Genomic DNA, 20,549 nt, shown 5'->3' with positions numbered 1-20,549 from the left:
TTTTCCAAAGCAAGTGTTAGGGTTTTGTTTCATGAAGAAATCTGGAAATTGTTTAAGCCTGATTTCCTCCCTCCTCCTCCCATCTTACTAACTCCTCTGCAACCTGCTGGATAGTCATGTTGTCTGTGGTACAGGTAATCAGCCAGTTTCTAGTTCTATAGCAATTTACAAGAGCATCTGCTGTTTCTAGATATAGATATTTTTAAAAGGGTAAATTTCCCTCTTCAAACAAACCCAAACAAACAAACCTAAGGTAGTCTTCTTGCAATGAGCAACAGATAATGATAAGGCTTGTAAAAGCTTTGTCCTCTCTTTACAGGCTCGTCAAGGTTACCTTCCCTGACTTGGGAATTCTTGCTCTGTTGTTTCTCAGTTGGAATTTGAGTAGCAATATCTTGGCCAGTTTTCTGTCTGAAATAGGGAAGAGAAAGTAAAAATGGAACCTGTGTGTGGGAACTTCTGCAGCTTGATATCCCTGGAGACTGGCTGAAACTGTTGCATGGTCCTGAATCCAGAAAGTACATAAGTTTCATATGAGCTTGAAGTGTCTGTAGAATTTCTTCTTTTGTCCAGCTCCCTAATCTCTGAAGGTTAAACACAGCCATACTTGGACGAAAACAGTGAAAGTTTTCTTACACAGCTAGTACGGTGTCTGTGGATCAGGCAATCTGTTCCTATTACCATTAATCCCTGGATTTTCGGTTGCAATTTTAATTAAGAGAGTGGCCATTCAGGTTTTGATCTGTTCATCTAAGGACCTGAAGGTTTTTGTCCCCACCTAATTCAAAAGCAGGTCTTTCACTGAGTTCAGTGGTTACAGAATTGTGCCTGTTATTTTTCTCTTCTCCCCCATAATCCCCCTTTTCCCCCAAGGTTTTCTTTAAAGGATAAAACCCCCAGGAGATACAGGTCCACCAGAACCAAATAGAATCAAATAATTTCCCAGGCTCATTTTTAGAAGTAGCTTTTCCCCCCCCTTTCCTATTTCCAACCACAATCTTGCCTTTTTTTAAATAATCTGGAACTGCAGCTGCAGTGGAGTAGAATTCAGAGGTTAAAAAAAAAAAAAAAAAAAAAAAAAAAAAAGAGAGAAGTGTATGTTTGGGTCTTAATATACATATTGAATTATATTTAATTGTGCCTTATCAATAGGCTGCTGAACTTAGGTGTTTGCTGCTGCCATTGGTCATGATGCTCTGTAGCAGGCAGAGGCAGCAACTGCTGCTGATGGAAAAGAAAAGGTAGTGAAGGAGGAGGGGAGAAGAAGATGGGAGGCGAGGGGATTGGCTGCTTTTAATGTCATTCACAGCTGCGGCCCCGGCTCTTCCGCTGCTCCAGCTCTGGCTCTCCCTTGAACAGCTCCTGGAGAGAACAAGGCGTGCGGAGCTCGGATCACCAGCATCATGCTCCTCGGGCTCGGATCGTAGATCCCCCTCTCTGAACACTGAAACAACTCCTTCGTCTTTCAGCGTCCCAAGCAGACCCAGCGAGAAAACAAGCACGTGAGAGAGAGAGGAAAGAAAGAGGAGGAAGACGAAAATCTGCATCCAAGGGGACTAAAGCAAAGAAAAAGAGTGCTTTGCTCGCACAGCTGCAAAGTGGGAATTTAAAGAGCTGCAGAGAGAGAAATTCCAGCTCATCAGCACATACACATTGCAGAATTACAGATCCAGGTAGAAATGACATCAACAGGGAAAGAAGGCAGCGGAGCTCAACATGCACAATATGTTGGACCCTATCGTTTGGAGAAAACCCTAGGAAAAGGACAGACAGGTTGGTTCTTTTGCAGCAGCCCCGGTGCTAGAGGGAAGGTGCTGTAGCAGCCGGTGCGGTGTTGGGGATGGGGTGTTCGAGGGTTCAGCTTCTCCCATTTGCTGTTTCAGTGAAGATAATATTCATAGGAGATTTTGGCCCTTATTTATTTTTAGTTTTCATTTTAATTCCTTCTTTTCTTACCTTTTTTTCCTTTTATCCTTTTTTTTTTTTTAAAAAAAAAAAAAAAAAAAAAGAAAATAAAAAGAAAAATATCCAGGATGCTTTATGTTCATTACTCCTGCTAATGGGTGTTGTTCTGATGACAGCCAGAGTGCATGCAGAGGAAAAAATAGATGATCTGCTGGTAGTGAATTTTCACATCCGTTTCTTCACTGCCCTACTTAGGAGCATTTTTCTTTTTAATCAAATTATATTGAAATTAAAGGTTCACAGCCTGTAGTACCGAGGAGGTGGTGGTGGTGGTAGTGGGGGAGTCACCAGCAGTATTTCATGACATCATGATTGAAAAGGGTGTAGTCCTTAAGGTGCAGTTGCGGGGGGTTGGTGGAAATATGTACAGTACGTCTCTGGCACTGCCTGCTGTGGGTATTAGCAAATATGGATGGATGGGCTGGTGGTTTTTGTGGGTAGGGTCTGAAATAAAAGAAAAATAGAGGATCGGTAGCAGAATTCATTCTGGTTGTGCTGTGTTTTTGTAGGAGGGGTTGGGAGGGGGGGAAGGGAGGTTATTTAATTATTTTTCTTAAGGCTTGTTTATGAAACTTGCCCCCAGCAGATTTTCCTGAATGGAACAATGGTAAGAAATATTAAAAAGAGGAAAGCGAGTGGAGGGAATTAGCAGAGAGCAGGTGCTTCTGCCCTACATGACATAATTAGATCCCCTAAATGCGTTCAAGATCTGGACTTACTGTTGCTTGCTTGGATAGCATATTCACTTCAAGGGCAGGGGAGTATTAATTGGAAGAAAAAACCCTTAAAAAGAAGCTCAAACGTCTTCCTTCTTAAAATATTTTATTTTTAGTAACAGGTGCAATAAGCAATGGCATCTGGTAAATTCATTGGGTTGGGATCCCCCCAAAAGTGGACTGAGACTTGAGGTTATAATTTAGAGAAGGGGTAAGATCAGCCATAGGGGGGCTTCTTTGGGCATGTGGGTGTTAAGTGTTGTTCATTATGGTGGGACAATAAAACATGATGCATTGTGGTGTATTTTTTTTTTATAACCCAGCCGAGCTTTGCCCATCTGTTGTCTAAAGGATTTAATAGGCGTTTCCATCCCCAGCTGCTGCCTCTGCTCTGCCTGCTTCCTCACTGCCCTGCGTGGCAGCAGCTCTGCAGTCCGCAATTTTCTTAGGGACACAGTCAAAATCCAGATCTTTCTCTGTAAGAAGCAATGCTCTTCTGAGATGATTGATTATAACCTCCCCCCCCACCATCCTTCCCCTCCTCTTCACAACCCCATAGCAACCGTTCAGAGACATGGATGAAGATGACATTGTCTTCTAGTGGAAGTGACTTTTATTTATATTTCTTTCTTTTTTTTTTTTTTTTTCAAAATCTCTTCAGTATTTCAGCTGCTGTAGGTAGTTCTCTGTCACTGTTTTGGTTACCACCTTTATCCTTTGCATAGCTCAGTGGATCTCCTGCAGCTGTGTTCTTATACTAAAATCTGTTGTGATGATGGTGATGAAAATATCCTACAAGAGAAATTATGGTATAATGTAAATAAAACTGTCCTATTTCTGCTGTTTTCCTTTTTAAACACACATTCCTTTCCTGAATACTCCAGGTGATCAAAGAGCCAGCTGTAGATGACAAATTCATTTTTGTCTTCATCACCATTTCCTTTTTTCTCTCTCTCTCTCTCTCACCTTCTCAGCACCCCTCCCTCCCCTTTAAATGCAATTGTGCCTGAGATTCCTGAAAATACAGCTGCATTAACCTTTTGCTCCATGTTCTTATAGCCTGACGTTGTGGTCCTAAAGGGTTATCTGCAGCTTTGGTTATGTTTTTTTCCTCTCTGCTAATCTTCCTATCTTCCTCCTAAGTGATTAGAGACGTGGGGGTGGAGAGAGAAGAACAGGATGTATTTAGAGGCTTGCTGCTGTTGGCCTCTGCAGTTATTCAACCAGCTGGACAAGGGTGAAAGTTTCCTTTTGCAGTTTTACCATATAACTGATCTTTATAGATAAGTCTCTGCTGTCTGCACACATGAATGCACATGAAATGCACAATACATGGTGTCATAGAAGCTGGAGGTGGGGGAAGGAGGAAGAGAGATCTTGAAAGTAGCTGATGTCAGTCTGTGTCTCTCTTTTTATACCCGCCCTTGATTAGTGGAATAATGCACTGAGGTGAAATCTTAACTCAGTATTAAACATACATGGCTAAATATGGAAAGATGCCTTCTGGTCTTCTCGCATTTTCTGTGCTAACCACATTTGGGTGCATGCAGAATGGTATAACCAGTGTGTGGCATGTAGCTCATCCTCATCCTGCTTGTTTTGGTGGGTGAGCAGGCAACCTGCAGCATTTTAGGGAGAGGACAAGCAGTGCAGTAAGGGGGCCTGATTCACCATAGTATATTGGGTATCTTGGCATTTGGGTTGCAGTGGCTTACAGATGAAGGAAGTTGTGATTGTAATAATTCATTTAGAGCTTGACTTTGAAGCTTGGAAGCTTAGGAGGTAATGTTTTGGATTTTTTTTTTCCAAGAGGGTGAGGAAGAGTGAGAAGAAAAATCTGGCAAAATGAAATGATGAGTAGAAAGAAGTGTAAGTTTTGTTGCAAAGTCCTGTCCGTTTTGCAGTGGTCTTCATATCCATCACTTTTATTTGGAATAAAAATTTTTTGACTCCATAAAGTTGTTTTAGATAGGCAGGTCAAGCTTTGCTCCCAGATACAAATGGGTGTATCTGTATAACATGGGTGTTATACAAATGTATTAATCACTCTTACCTGCCTTTACTGACATCAGAAGAAGGGGGTTTGGGAAGGAGTGAGGGTTCACTCATAGTTCAGAGCAGACTTAGAGAGGGTGCCATGGAGGGAGAACTTAATGGTAGGTAAAACTCTCTTTGGTTTTCTCTCTGTGAAGTGCATGCTGATTGCCACCTTAAAAGCTGCCAAAAAGTGTTTGCCAGCAGCCAGCAACCTACTGGTCCCTACAGAGAGGTCCGGTTGTGGTATCTGGGACATTAACGGGACCTGGTGACAGCTGGCTGTGGGTGGGCAAAACTGACAGGGGAAAGCCTTCTGTTCAAATTGGTGGGTAACCACTGAAAGTGTTGATTGATCAGATATGCAAAACTGGTCCTGAGCAGCCTTCTGGGCTGGTGCGTCACGCCTGCCGAGGGTGACCAATGCCACAAAGAGAGGATTAGGGCCTCTCAGGCAGAGAAGCTGGGAGGGGGCTCACGGGCCAGTGCTGAAAAGTGGTTGGGCTTAGGTCTTTGCTGCTAGTGGGAATGGTGGATGGACAAAAATTATTTTTAATAATGCAATTTGACATATCATTTGAGTACTGTGGCAAGATGGTTTGCTTTTGTGATAGGTTGAATTTAGAGCACCTCTTCTTGACGTCATCTGCCGGAATAGCATATGGAATCTCTATGTAAATGGTCTTGCAAGGATATGAGAGGCGTCAGAATTTTGATTGTTGTACTCAAAAAATTATTTTACAGAACTGCCAGAGTGAAAAAAATATATACATGGATGTGTGGGGAAAGGCTGGTTTATCTCAGTTCCATTGGTACGTTCTTTTACAGTTAATTATAGGAGGTTTTCATTGTAATTAACAGTAGTGAGGAGAGGATGTGTGTCCTGTTACAGTAACACACATGGAAACAGTGTGCCTTGAGAAGCCCCAGTCACACCCAATCATGAACCAGTGTTATAGCTTTAGGTACAGGTTTTCTTCATTTGCCACTAATTTTACATGAAACCAACTTCCTGTGTATTCCTTGGTCTATTTTTTTTTATTTTTAATTCCACAGTTATCTCTGTTCTTGTATTTCTTTTGGCCTCATTAACACCTTTTTCACCTTTGAAACTCTTAACAGTAATTCAAACTGACTGTAGTGAATATTTATTAATGAGTGCAAAGATGAGGAACTGAAGTATTTCTTGTGAAGGTCTTTAGCATTTTGGAGGGCTTTTTGGTATTTTCATTTGACAGTCACTGTATAGGCTTCAGCATCATTGTTTGCTGTAGAACCAATTCAATGCCTAGTTGAAATTTCTAAAATGCTGATTTGTCTACAAGCAATAAGGCATTGGTTCTATCCACATTGAGATAAACTTCATGAGAAGTTTAATGCTGCTCATTCATTTTGTTATGTTCCTTTTATTCTGTTTTAAGCCTGGTACAAAGAGTCGTGCTTGAAACTCACGGCACTTTGACCTTCACAAAAAGTGTAGGGGTTCCCTTTTCTGCCTTGCATCCCATATACAGCTATTTATTATTTTACAGCTATTTTGGTGTATAACATGTTCTTTATATATGAGCCATGGGCGAGGTGTTCAGCAGTGTGCTGTTGGGTTATGTAAGAACAGAAGTAATTAAATTTGGGTCTTAGAGAATTTAATAGCCTTTTATTCAGTGAGAGCTTAAACAGGTCATTTCTTTACAGCCTTACACATCTGTTTCCATGACACTGGCAGAAACTGAAATTTGTTAATTTTTTTTATTTGTCTCTGTCAAATTTTGTTGAAAGCTTCAGCTCTATTCAAGGAATGTTGGGTAGTCTGTGTGGTCTCAGAAGCCTGGTTTTCTCAGGTAAGTGGCTAAACAAAGTAAGTCCTCTTCATTCATACTGCTGTAATTTCTAACACAGCGTATTGGATCTAGAGATAATCTAAGGAGTACAGCTTTCTTCCATTTAGCTGTCTAGATGAATATATCGTTGTAAGAGGTGTAAATCATTGCAGTTTTCCTTTTTAAACACACAAGCAAACAACAAACCAGTATATATCCTAACAATATTTTCGTACATATACTTTGCTTTCCTTATGAAAGTTTCTTTCAAAGCAGTATGAGCCCACACTCTTCCTCATGATAGTCTGTGAAGATTTAAATGTTGAATTTGTAATAAATACCGCAAGCAATACTGGAGGTAGTAGGGATCTTAAGAATGAAATTTTTCCAAGAAAGGTTATGTCATAGTGACTCACATGTAATGGATTATCAAGTAATGGTTACGAGTTTTGAGAGATTTGGTCTTTCTTAATTTTGTATACCTTTCACTTTTCAAAAGTAGTGTTTGCCTGCTTTACTGACTAAAATAAACTAGTATTACCCTGTTACTTGTCTGAACTGGAAAGTTCAGCCATCCCTTTTATGACTTTCACTCTTTCTAGTTGTTTTGTTTTGTTTATTGTTTAAATTAGCAAATTCTTTCTTGCTAAATGGAGTGAAAATTATTTTTAATTCCATCCTTCTGAAAACTTTGTAGGGGCATGCCATTAGTGTTTTACCTCATTATCAGTAGCACAGTTATTGTGAACTTGTGGAAACAGCAGCAAGCACTGAATTATTGTTTTTCTTAGTACAGCACAGTAAGCTTTCTCACCCAAGAGTTGTTAAAATTCAGATGCTGTCAAATGAGTAGGACTCCATGACTATATATTTAGAGATGCCAGCAGGAACTGTGGAAGCCCTGGTTTCACAAATGGGGTTCTTGCACTGTTCAAGTACTTTTCTACTTTTTGTCATTGTTCTAATGTCATTTTGTTCTGCCACAGCGAGAAGGACTGCATTAGGGTGAGGAGAGAGGTTGAAGAAAGGAAAGAATCTTCTTGTTAAAATTCACCTCTTGAAAGGAATTCTTTTCTAGAAGTCTAGAAAGGAATTCTCTAGAAGTCTGTGATTCTATGAGAAGAACCAAGTAGGTTCTTACAATTTCTTTTGTAAACTGAGTGGAGCAGCCAGTGTATGCTTGGGACTCTCCAGCATTGAAGTGTTTCTCAGTATACCATAAGTTTACTCTGTACATTACATTTTGGGAAGTCTTTAGGATTGTGTGCTTTAGAGAGTTAAACCATAATTGTGATGACAATAATAAATTATGGTGGCAATAATAAATTAGCAGGTGGTTAATATAGAACAAATACAGGTGGTGGAAGAATTCCAGCTTTCAGAAAAAATGGAAAGGAAATGAGAAGTTTGGAAGTAATACCTTCTGAAGTAAAAGACGTTGCATGAGGACTGTGCTATGCACATAGAGAACAGTCACAGTAGGATGAGGTGGGAGCCTGGATGTAGATTTCCATGAAGGTACAGTAAAGGCAGAGACAAAAATGAATGCTCAAGTAGTGGTCCTCTTCAAATGCTAAGATATTGTAATTTGCCCTTGTGAAGTCAGTCCATATTTGAAGTTGAGCTGAATTCAGTAGAAGGATCATCAAGTCTGGGATGAATAGATGACGATGGATTTTTTTTTTTTTGTTTGTTGTGGATGGTCCTATTAAGAAATACCCCAAAGAAATTTTCTGTTTTGTTTTTTTTTTTTTTTTTAAACAAGCCCAAGATGTTTAGCAATCCTAGTCAATAACGCTGTTCATTCTGCTTATGGAATATGAGGAGATTGTTCCATTTCCAGTTCATGCATAAACATTATGTTTTTCTACAAAACAGCCATAATGATCTGTAGAATAACATGAATAATTTGTTGTAAATAGTGTTCTTAATGAACTTGAACCATCTTCATCTGCAGTGTCTGTAAATGCAGAGTGATTTCCTTTAAATCCTTATTTGTTTCAGATTTTCTGGCAAACAGCTATTTTTATCTCCTTTCCCCAACTGTCTTTACCTCACTTATGGATTGTTTGCACTTATGCAGTATTCAAAGATTTGAATTGTACTCTTGAATTTAGTCTGTTTTGTATATTGCATAAGAGAATTGCATTCTGCTTGTATTGTTGTGCAAGCACTTCCAACACAGATGTTTGCAAGTTCAAACCAAAAATTCAGTTTTCCTGGACAGTATGGACATGATTCCTATGAGCATCTATGTTTGGTAGATGTAAGTTTTCCAGAAAGTCTTTTTAAAAGGTACAGAAGTGTGACCAAATTAAACTTGATATAAAATGACTACTTTTAGACCATATTAATATTGTTCATCCAGTTTTATTTTACTTGTTCTACATTTAATTTTGAATAGGATTATAAAATTTTTATGAATTAATTATATTTACAGACTATAAACATTACTAATAAAAATATGTTAAAAACCACACTAAAAAATTACCCAGAAGATTTTTTTCCATTTCTTCATAGCTTTTGAAAGTTGGGTTTGAGCGGAGTTTAGGTGGAACAGCAGAATTTGTTTTGGTTCCTTTCATAGAAGTGCATTACTGGCTGCTGATGTAGCTGCAAGCATTTTGTTCTTGGATGTGTCATTTGTGGCAGAGATGCCGGTGAGGGTGCAGTTGTCCTGTGGACTGTATAGACGGGGTTGCACTCTTTCTTTTGCAGTGACCTTGGGATAAACTTTGTAAAGGCTATTAAATGCAAGCGTGCCGTGAGACTAAGGACAGAAAGCAATGTGGACAAAGCAGGTAGATGATGCTGTGTGTTCAGGCAGATCCAGGCACATGCTCTTGCTAGCTTCAGGCTGATGCAGGTGCCTGATGCACGCTCAGTGCTGGAGGTGGTGGAGTAGGACACTTCCCTTGAATTGTTAGTGCTCTTGGTTGTATTTTGAGGAAATGATTTTATTATTTCCTGAAGGCCACAGGGACATATCAGGCCAGCTGATATAAAGTAGCCCTACACAAGTCTTTCGTGGAGTTCTAATGGCCCAGCTTGCTGTTCTGCACCCCATGGCTGTGCTAAGCAGTTTCTGGCTTTAGACTTTTGTTGTACCTACTTCAGGGAATACTTTTTAAATTTTTGTTTTTTTCACATAAACATTTTTAATTTGGGATGGGGTAAGGTTAGACTGGAAAGGACTGTTCTTTGTGTAGCTCACCACAGGTAACAGGGTGCTTTTCGGTTTTTTGTCTAATAATCCACACACTGATAATCAGTGATTTCATAATTAAGGAGTTTGGAAGAAAGTAGGTAACTTGCCAGCCACTGACAAAAGGAGATTATTGCTGGTGAAAACTTTGCACTGAGATTTGTGAACCAACTGACAGCAAATGGGTTAATGCAGGGTGCAGGGGGATATTGAGGAGAGAAATCATGGTCAGCTGGCTTAGGGTGGGGTGCAAGTACTGTCTGTTTTTCTTTCTCATTTTAATGTTCCAACACTATGTGGGAATTATAGGCATGATAATATTTCCAGTGAAGTACTTACCTTTAATTTTTCTAAAAAGGAGAACTGTTTTCAGGCATCCATTTAGTAAGTGCTGTTCTGGCTCTATGCTTCTACTTACAAAACAACATGCTGTCTTTATATCCTGAGGCTTTTGCAATTTTGATTTGCTGTCTTTTGCACTATATGCTTAATGTGGGAGAAAGCAAATCAGTGGGGTAATGTGTATCTTTTTTAATACATAGGTAACGTCTGCGTTACCTATGTATTAACACACTCTGTTTTTGCAGTGTCATTGCTCTGTGTGTTCAGCTTTAAATACCATAAACTGACTCCCCTTGTATTTTACCTACTAAAAGCACTATTGACTGCAACAGAAATAATGTCTGGAAGAAGCAAACTGGACTGGACAAAAAAGATGTTAATTTTTTACTGTTTGTCTAAAGTCTGCTCTTAGAACTATTAAGTGTCAGTCTGTCAAAGTGGAACAGCAGCTGCAAATGAGAATGTGCCAGGTCTTCATACTGATCCAGCAGGGAATGATGATGAAATTGCTTAGCTCTTTATCTTCTTTCATTCTTTTTCTTAATTATTTTTAATTTAGAAAAAATTTCCTTAGTTTATTTTAAATAATATCTTAAATGTTAATTAATTATTTTATGTGTGGCTAGCAGTGCAAACACTAGATTTTTACACAGATACTCATGTTGGAGAAGGGATTGTTTTGTTGCTTTGGTCCAGGATGAGGCACACCAAAGCCCAGGTTCATAGTGTTGGCTCGTCTACCTTACAGGAATATAATTTATGAAGAAGAGGGACCTTCAAGAACATATTTGCAGCTAAACATGAGCTGGAGATGTGCAATTTAATTTTTAAAAATTCTGTTAAAAAGAAAATAAATGTCCTGCTCTGATGAAATCTGGGCTCATGTAGTGTAAGACTTTGATAAGACTAATGTTTTGTTGCATTTGCATTAAAGCACAAGTTTAAGTGGGAAAATAAGACTTCATATCCCAAATCTTTGTTAAATGTACTGTGTGGAATGCTAAAAATTTTCTGATGTCTTTTGCTGATTGTTTGCCAGGAGATGATTGGGTTACTTATGCCAGTCATTTGCCCTGGGTGAGTTTCATTTAGTGATTGTGTGAATGCCTTTTAATAAGTGTGACCTGTCCCTAAGATTAAGGAATGGATTTGACTGTTGAAGATTTTTACCATACTGGAATCCCTTAATCTCTCCCAGTATTCTATTACAAAGCTCTCTTCGTATTTTCAGATTCTGCATGATGGGTAGCTTGGCTGTCATGTTGAGAAAACCTGCTGGCAGCAGGTATAGGTTTGGTCTATGGTTTTCTTTTGAAGTCCTCATCTATTTTTTGGGGTTTTTTTGTGGGGTTTTTTGGTTGGTTGGTTTTTCTTCTGGTTGCTTTTGGGGTTTTGTTTGTTTATCTTTGTTTTAAAGTTTGGCGTTACCTTGTCTCTCCAAAATGGAAACTGATCCAAAGATTGTCATCCTAGTCTAGAGGCTACTAGACAGATACTTGGTTCTTTCTACATCTGTAATCTCTTAGAGGAAATTAATTAAGATGCTAGGAAGGTATCTTCAGAAAATTTCTGGGGATGTCACAGTTCCAAGGCTGAGACCCTTAATTGTTTAGGCCCTATTTAAATAGGTCCATGTTTACTGCTTGAAGAGCTGGTAGGAGTACTCAAGGACATAGCCCATATCTAAATAAGTATATGTTATTTTCAGATTTTTTTTTCTTAACTGTATGGTCATGGTAGACTGAAAAACAAGGTACTTTTGTGGTTGTCTCCTACTTATACAAGATGCTTTGTCTTTGGGAAATTAATACTGATGCACTGTATGTCCTTGAAGAATTATTTTCTCTTAGGTATATTTTTTTTCTTTCACATTTTATGTGTCTTGCCCAGCTTGTGAACTGAGGGGAAGGATAATTTGTGTTACATTATCTGCATGTAATCCCTTTCATGCTAAGGCACTAATCCCAGTCAGGCCTTTGTGTGTGAATAGGAAGTTCCATTTAAAATTAGGAAGAAGCTCCTCCACTATGAGAGTGGGTTGCACCTGGCACTGGTTGCCAGGAGATGTTGGGACGTCTCCTTCCTTGCACTGTTCAAATGAGACTAGACAAAGCCTTGAGCAGCCACTCGGGTTGGCTGTGCTTTGACCAAGGGTGTTGGTCCAGGTGATCTCCAGAGATCACTGCCAGCCTCAACTCTTCTGCTGTTCTGTGTTATCCTGTGCAGCTAAACCATGACTTGCTCAGTGAACTGTAAAAGTAAGGAACTCTGTATTCTCCAGTTTTTTACCCTATATTTCCCTCCTGCTCCTGCTCTTTCTCTGTCCCTTGTCTCTTGGACTAGGTGAGGACAATGTTTGTGACTCATTTGGAGTTCTCTGCTACTTATCCATATTTTTTCTTTTTCTTGAAATACATTAAGGATAAATCAGAAGTGAGCTTTCCATAGTGGGAGTGGTAGTTTGAATCTCTTCGTTTTTTCCCCACAGACATTCAGCACTTTCCATTAAATTTGTAGAATCTTGGAGACTTCCGTTGCTCTTTCAGCTTGGTTGGAACTTGATGATGGGTTCTGATGTTATGGGGGAATTGCAGATGGACAGCCTGAACATTTAAATTTTATTTCGTTTAAAAAATCAGGTTAACAGAAAGCTGTCCTAAACAGCACAGCTTCTGTAATCTTCACTTGGTTTTGAGGGCCATGAGATGCTGCTGTGGCAGATTGAGATTGCTGCAATTCAGATATTGCCCTCACACCTCACCTTGGCTAAGATTCTTATACCAAAGTTAGCAGGACAAGGTGGTGCTAACAGCACATTATGATTCCCCAGTGCTGGGGGAATCCCCATACGGCTTGGCATTGGATTGCTGCCTACTCGCTGCTGCTGCAGCGGTGCAAAGCAAGGGCAGCGGAGGCTTGAACTTGGTCATTTCTGTTTGCAGGCTGAGCGCAGTGCTCGGGGCCTGTGGGAAGAAGGGAGCTCTCTCTGCATTTCCTCCGTGTATCCATTTTGGTACAGTGGCAGTATTTGAAGTAGTCCTTTCCTGCAGAAAGCTGAGAGGAAGACTGAGAGCCGTTTGTGTGTTTGCAATGCCCGTCTGTGCAGAATGGTCACCAAAGACAAAGCCAAGTATTCTGTTAGGACTTGGCAGTGGCGCAGGCACTATCGCCTCATTAAACGCAAGCATTTGTTTTTTTGTAAAGGCACGGCTATGAGTGGCACAGCTTTTGAGATTCCTTACACTTTGTGAGCACCAGCCTTCAAGTTTGTCATTAGCCTTTGAAGCTAATTAAATCTACCCTTTTCCCCCAAACTTCCCACTCTTGTAAATCAGTAAAGCTTGATTAAAATCAGTAATCATCGTCAATAAAGAACAATCTGTCCTAGAGTTTCTGGGTTTTGTCCCGAGCTGCTTTTCTTCTGGGTCTGTGGTTCATTTCATTGCTCATATTTATGAAATTACATCTCTTTTACTTCTGGTTGTTTCCTGATTGCGATGAAGACATCACTTAGGCAAATTCCCCACTCAGTTACATCTGTGCAGTCTCAGTGACTTCAAGGCCTTCCTCGCATTCATCTGAGAGCGGAGTTTGACTCATGAGCAAGCTTCTCATTGATGGCAGCAGAGGCAGACCTCTGGCAGTGTTCTAGTTAAGAGCAGCCTAGGAATACATCTCTGCAGTGAATATTCAAGCAAATTAGAGCACTGAGTGGAATGATATTGTAAGGAAATTCAGTTCAAACTGAAAATACAGGCCCAGCATTTTACAAATTACTATATTTCATCCTTAAAGCAGAAGTCTGTCTGCTCAGCTAACACACAAATTAAGGCAAGGAAATGTTTTAATACTTTTAGTAGTAATTCTTCTCTAGTATTCCATACATACCTGTACTGAAATTACCTAACCAGTCTGCATTAAGTTTCAGGATGGAGAAGATGTCCTTACATTTATCATTACTTCATCTTTGCTAGGAAAAGGAGCAACCAGACCACTAGCATGATTGGGGCAGTTGCCATCTTTATTACCAGGTGCCTTGTCCTGCTCAGAAAAAATGCTGCAAAAACAAGCAGTGTTTCTGGATCTGTGTCCTTAATGCTGTCATCACCATTTCTCTTATCACCACTGTATTAGATGAGTTATGGCTGCAAAGCCTCTCTAGCTCCACCAGTTCTTATTTATCCTCAGTGCTTTGGTGCCTGTGGCTCTCTGAAACCAGGTGGGCTGTGAACTGCTTCACAAGAATTCGTAGCAGCCTTGATTAGAATAGCAAAATTAACATAATATTTACTGTTCAGGTGTCTTCTCTACCGCAAATTTCTGAAGAGTTCATCAGAGGGGAGAAACTCGTGTGCTCTAGGTCTTTTTTTTTCTCATTGAAATGGTGGGAATTGAACACATGGCAAGGCCAAGGATCTGGATCAAAGGCTACGTGTAACTTGCAGTCACAGGTGAAATTCTAGCCCTGGTGGATTGTGCTGTTCTCTTCTGGCACAAAGAGCAATGAACAGAGGGCAGTGAAGGTTGGAGAAGTGACCCAGAGCACCTAAGAGCGTTGCCCTGCATAGAAGTCCTGTCTTCCCCATCGTTTCCCTTATCATGTACTTGTAGCAGTTGTGCCTTTGTTTTGGTCTATGATAAACTCTGCATCAGCTAAAGGTCAATATGATGTGTCAGATGTGGATAAGCTGAGCATTTTTATACATAATGCATTGTACACTTTGTGTATGGGAGACTTCATTTCAGGGTTGGTTTGGGGTTTTTTTGTGTTTGTGTGTGTGTGCACGTACACAAAATGCCAACCTTCTGCTTGATCCTGTAGAGTTCTAATTCTCTTGTGCAAGATTATTCTGTGCTCTCCAGGCTTCTTGAATTAAAGGTACTGAACTTCTCAAAGGGTTGGATCACTATTTGTACTCTTGTGATCTCTAAAATGCTACAGGGTCTTAGCTGGGACATTTCTTGGCTTCAAGAGTAGTTGAGATGTGTACAATACAGGGTCTGTTCATGTCATTGTGCAGTTGTAAGGCAGATTATTCAGAAACAATAACTATGTAGTCTTCACTGGCCTTAACAGGCTTAGTCACTGACTTGGGGTGGAGCCTTTGACTAGTGAAAAATTATATCTTTTTTATGATGCCCTGGTGTAAAACTAACATAATCCTTGACTTGCCTTTTGGGATTGAGAGGGTTAGCCAGCTAGCATAGATAACTCTATCAGAAATAAAAAGCATCATGAAAAGGCCTGGGATAACCCTACTATTTAGGTCTAGTGATTTTTTAATTTTTTTTTTTTTTTTAATCTGAGGATGGACTGGACCATACAGCCTGGTCTGCCAGGTGATGATATCTGTTTATGCTGTATTTGTCTTCCATAGCTTGTCCTTTTGATTATTGAAATACTGATACATAAATGCTGAAATTTCTGTGGCTGCATTTAAAAAGTTGTTCTGACTATCTAATAAAATGGATAAATTGCTTTGATATTCCCATTTTGACAATATGTGCCTGTGCTGACTTTTGTTGCTTCTTTCCTTAGGGGCATTTGTCCCTGATCTCTCAAACAAAATGTCACTGAGTAAAACTGTGTATGATGCTGTGTGTTCTAGTTACAAAAGATTTATAACTTGGTCACTTTTATTTATGCCTCTGTGGAGCTGGTGGAATTCTACTGCAGTGTTAAAATGCAGCAGTTTCATTTTCCTGCAGGCAGCAGCCCTCTGGTGGTGTGCGCTTTTTTTTTTTTTCTTTTTTTTTTTTTTTCCTTTTAAGTCATTTTTGGCGATTCAGATAGACTGATAGAGAAGCCTTTAAAAGTGCCTGAAATTAAGCTGCCACATAGTCCCAAATCTCCTCTCTTTTCCATTCTAGTCCTCACCTCATCACCACCCCCACCTAAATTTGCAAGTGGGATGTAAAAGACAAAGAAAGGTTACCAAATTAACCCCGTGGATAATACCAGCAGTCTTATTTGGCAAGCTGATATTTACAAAATAGTATCTCTGTAAGTTTCAGCTCCCAGAACTACTGCCTGGAAAGGGTATAGGTCGGTGTGAAGTGGGTGGCTCAGCTCCCGGGTTATTCTGGAGACTAGACTGTCAGGAATGCAGGCATTTCTGAGGAGGCTGCTGATGAACTTGAAAATTGAAATATCAAAGAATTTTTTTAAGGGGTGACCTTAGGAGTCTGTTGCATGGGCGTTAAAGATAGTCATATTGTAAGTTACTGTCTGGAAAAAATATTTTGGCTAATGGGGAAGGAGAATCTTCTCATCAGTGCCCTAGGAGTGCAATTTACCCTTTTGCTAGTATGAGATTTAGCTAAAACTTGAGTCCCACTTAAGACCTATTTTGAAGCACTAAGTTATGTTCTGGGAGGTAAAAATGGGAGTTCAGAAAACAGATAAAATAAAATATTGCTCCTTACTGTTTTTGAGATAATAAGCCAGAGTTTTGTGCTAATGGATTTTGAAATTATTAAAGCTGTGCCAGGGATGCATTTGGCTTGTTTCCTTTCCAGGACTACAGTAAATGTCAAAATCATGCAGTATCTGTGACTGTGCTACTGCGTAAACACTCTGTAGGAAGACATGAGTTTTGTTAACAATTGAATGCTGAAGGGTTTAGGGCAAATAATTCCAGTTAAGATTAGTTGGTTTAAAATGTATTGATTTTTGAGTGTGATGTTTGAAACCTACTGAGTGTCTGTAAAGTGAAAGCAAAGTTACTGCTTAGGCTTCTGTGTTGTTTTTGGGGGTTTTTTTGGCTCATTTTAAGGAAGAATGGAATCAGTAAATAAAAAGCATTAATATGGAGAAAAACTTCTGTTCTTTTTAGTGATGGACTTGTGGCTTTTTAGTGATGGTTGTGGCTTATGAGCCCTTGGCAGTGTTTGGTTGGACTTGATACTGTGGACAGCAGATAATACAAATCTGAAACCTTACTTGATAATACTTTAGGTCACTTGTGGTATAATTGCTGAAAATTATCAAGAGACATTTATGCCAACTAGGATATATGATGCAAAAGTGTTGTTTCACCCATGATGCTTTTGGGTGTGGAAGTCTTGGCTCTTTTTGCTGGGTTTGCCTCAGTCAGGAAGCAAAGGTTTGGGGATAGATCTGACCCTTGGGGATAGTGCACAGTTTGGGGATAGATCTGACCCTTGCAAAGAACTCTCAGTGCACGTAACTTACATGTTAGAGGGGCAGTGACAATTTATGACCTTTAATGCTTGCACTTAGCATGGGAGAAAGGCATCACTCGCTCTTGCCTAACCCACCTTGAGCCCATCATTTTTTTTCCTTCAGCATGCTTGTCAGTTTGGCAGAGAGGACTAAAGTGAACAGCTTTCTGCCATCCAGTGGAGAGGGATACAAGTTTTTAAACTAAATCCACCAAATAACAGTGCAAAAGCTTCAGTAAGGAAATGAACTTTTTAAAATACCTGAATTTTCCCTGTTTTTCCACAAGTTTTTGGTAGTTCAAAGGTTTAAAATTTAAAAAAAGAATCAAAAATTTAATTACTAGGCTGTGAATGAGGTGAAAGTGAGTTGTATTTCAATTCAGAAAGCAAAGTTGTCCTTCTCCACTGATGCCTGAAGAGGCTGCCTAGAAAAAGGTAAAACTTAAGGCATCACTACCCCCATTGATTATTCCAAATACTTTTTTTTTAAATGAAAATCTCAAAATATGTTTGCTTGCAGTCTTAAAATGAATTCAAGTGGTTTATGGCCATTGCTGCAGGTAAGGTGACAAACTTGATAAGACTTTTGTGTTGGTCCTAACACAGGTGTACATGCATCCTAGGAGAAGTTAAATCAGCAAGACTTTAACCTTAACACAAAAGCAGGTGTGATTATAGTGTTGGTAGCCTGGCTCTAATGTGCAGTTTCTTTGGTTTCCTATTGTCTCTTAACTTGCAAAAATACTGAGATTTGAAAGGAAATGGTTTAAAACTCATTTGCCTTCTTACTGGTTCTGGTTTTGTGACTGGGTACACCTGGTACTGTGACCTTTGCAATGCAGTTCTTGGCATTCAGTGTTTTCTTGCTGTGATCTTGCATAGATTTGCTGTTTCTCCACATTTTGGAAGTTGTGTAAGGCAAGGCAATTCATATGCAAAATAGTATTTAAATAAATAGCAACTTAAACCAACACTGTCCTGTATTTTTGGGGTTCTTCTGGTTATAACAGGCTGTTTTGTATGACAGTCTAAAATTCTCTCTGGTCATCAGATTTGTACCATTTTTATTTTGTTCAGAGATTGTGTTTTACATGAAAACTCTCACATAATGATGGGTCATTATGTTCTTGCTACACTTTTTTTGTTTGTTTGTTTTGTTTGTTTCTTGTTGCAACTCTGGTGCTTCATTGACATTTCTTTGGATTTACAGCAATTTGACACAGCAGAGCAGTACAATATCCTGCCATGGACCTTGGTGTCTTCCATGTGTCCTTGCAGGAGTCACCATACTGAAGTCAGCAAATGGTGACTGGAAATCTCTGGAAATCTGATTCAAGTGAGGATGTTTTGTCGTTGCTCTCCTGAAACAACTTCAGCAAAGACTAGGCCATAAGCAGTAAAAGGTATAGATAGAAATATGAGTCAAATATGATTTGATTGTAAGCTATACCAGGAAAAAAACCACCCCATGATGCTTTCTCTTGTCAGCTGTGAAGCTTATTTAAAATGATATGTACTGCTGAAGAGAAGCATTTAGTAATTGAAATGTAAGTGGGTGACAAAGAAACAATACATATGCAATAACTTTTTTTTTTCCTCCAGTTTTGTGTTTCCATCTCTGTCATAGTAGCAACTATTGACAGTATTGGAAGTAACTTTTTTGGCTTTCTCATTTCTCTGTGTATTAAACCTTTATTCTTTGTCATTCAGCAAGTCAGTGGTACAGGATCATCTTACTGCTCACCCTTTGATTTTTCACTCTTCCCCTGTGGCAACTTCCCCTGCTGGATGCATGTGGATTTAGCTTGATTCCCAGTCTTGCCAGCAGCATTGTAAAATCGAACTGTAGCATTTGAAAATACTGCTCTATTGAAAAACAAGCTGAAGCAATCCAGACTTGGATTTCAAAGGGAATGGAAAGATCTTGATCCATGCTGCTTTGCAGGCTCAGCACTACAGAGTGTGATTGACTGTAAGCTCACTCATATTAGGGAACACTGAAGGATATTAGGTGTAATAACAGGCTGGAAAAGTGGGATATGTGAGATCATGAAGAAGCCCAGAGTCTGTCTCTCTCCACAGGCAAATTGGTGCTTTGCTTATACTGTTGTTAAAATGGCTTGATAGCTCTGAAGCTACGGAATCTTACTTTAGATTTCCACTACTTCACAGGAAACACAGTTTAACCATGGCTTCCTCCAAGAACAGCCTGAATTTGTATCCCATAATCTTAGTTGGAGTTGATTTATTTTGTAAGTGTAACTGAAAGATCAGATTTTGTGACTATGGGCTAGATGCTCAACTGGTGCTGTTTGGTTAAGAGCCTTGCATTCCATGCTGCTGGACTGACTCTAGTTATGGATTTGACCTTCTATGTAAGGACAGAAACTAAAATTTTAAATTTGGGAAAGGGTTCGGTGTTGGATTTTCTTGTTTCAAACATTGTTACTTGAGAAAAGTATAAAACCACATGCATTCTGAAAGGTTTTGGTGTCTGAAGTTTTAGATATTGCACCCTTTCTGCAAGGAGATGCATATTTGTTTCAGTCTTTGAAAAGGCCTTCTGTAACCTTAGCTGGGTTTTTTAACTTTGTGTGAGTGATCTCTGAATTTATAGCAACTGTATTTCTATAGCTTGGATATTGCCTCTGTTCTGAGATATCCACAAATGCCTACAATTCTCTTGGACAATTGACCTTTGGGCCTAGAATTGTTACACTTAGCCTCTAGTCCAGAAATTACTTCTTTTTGTCTCAAGAGATCTTGATAAAAGTCTCTATGATGAGGTTAATTTTGTCTGATTGTTGGCAGCAGGAGGTGGTGAGGAAGGGGAAGTCAGTAGTTCAATTCCTTGCCAGAATTAAATCCTTGAGTTCTCTGTTTGAGGTTTACTTGGTACCTTCCCAGTACTTAGCTTGCTCCACATCAGACTTCATAATTTTTGTACTTTATTTTCATTAGAAGGCCTATTAGAGTTATCAAAATTGTTAATTTTGCATTAATACCTGTTGATAAGGAGTCATGTGGTGAAGCACACACAGTTAGACAGAGGTACTTTTGGCTACAGGTAAGATTTTAAGTCTGAGGCTTAACCATCTCTGGATTTCGGGAGAGTGAATGTAGGAAAAGTGTTTTTTGTTCCAGAACTGTACATAACCACATAGTTACTACTTCTCTGAGTGAGATGCAAAACTGTAAAAGGACCTGTCTTTTAGATGTCTTGGACATTGTCCAAAATCTCATGCCATTTCACACTATAAGCCTAGTTCTACTTGTGTATGTCTA

General features: G+C 39.4%; 1 protein-coding gene across 1 annotated transcript in view; it reads left to right on the top strand.

Moving 5' to 3' along the window:
- Positions 1-1,679: 1,679 nt before the first annotated feature.
- Positions 1,680-20,549, top strand: part of BRSK2 (BR serine/threonine kinase 2) — a 300,775-nt gene continuing 281,905 nt past the window's right edge. Inside the window, exon 1 of the mRNA XM_041481170.1 lies at positions 1,680-1,773. Coding sequence (XP_041337104.1) covers positions 1,680-1,773 — 94 coding nt within the window. The remainder of the gene's footprint in view (positions 1,774-20,549) is intronic.

This window comes from Pyrgilauda ruficollis, unplaced genomic scaffold, assembly GCF_017590135.1.
Source record: "Pyrgilauda ruficollis isolate IOZ18807 unplaced genomic scaffold, ASM1759013v1 scaffold55, whole genome shotgun sequence".
NCBI lineage: Eukaryota > Metazoa > Chordata > Aves > Passeriformes > Passeridae > Pyrgilauda > Pyrgilauda ruficollis.
This window is presented reverse-complemented; position numbering and strand designations above follow the sequence as displayed.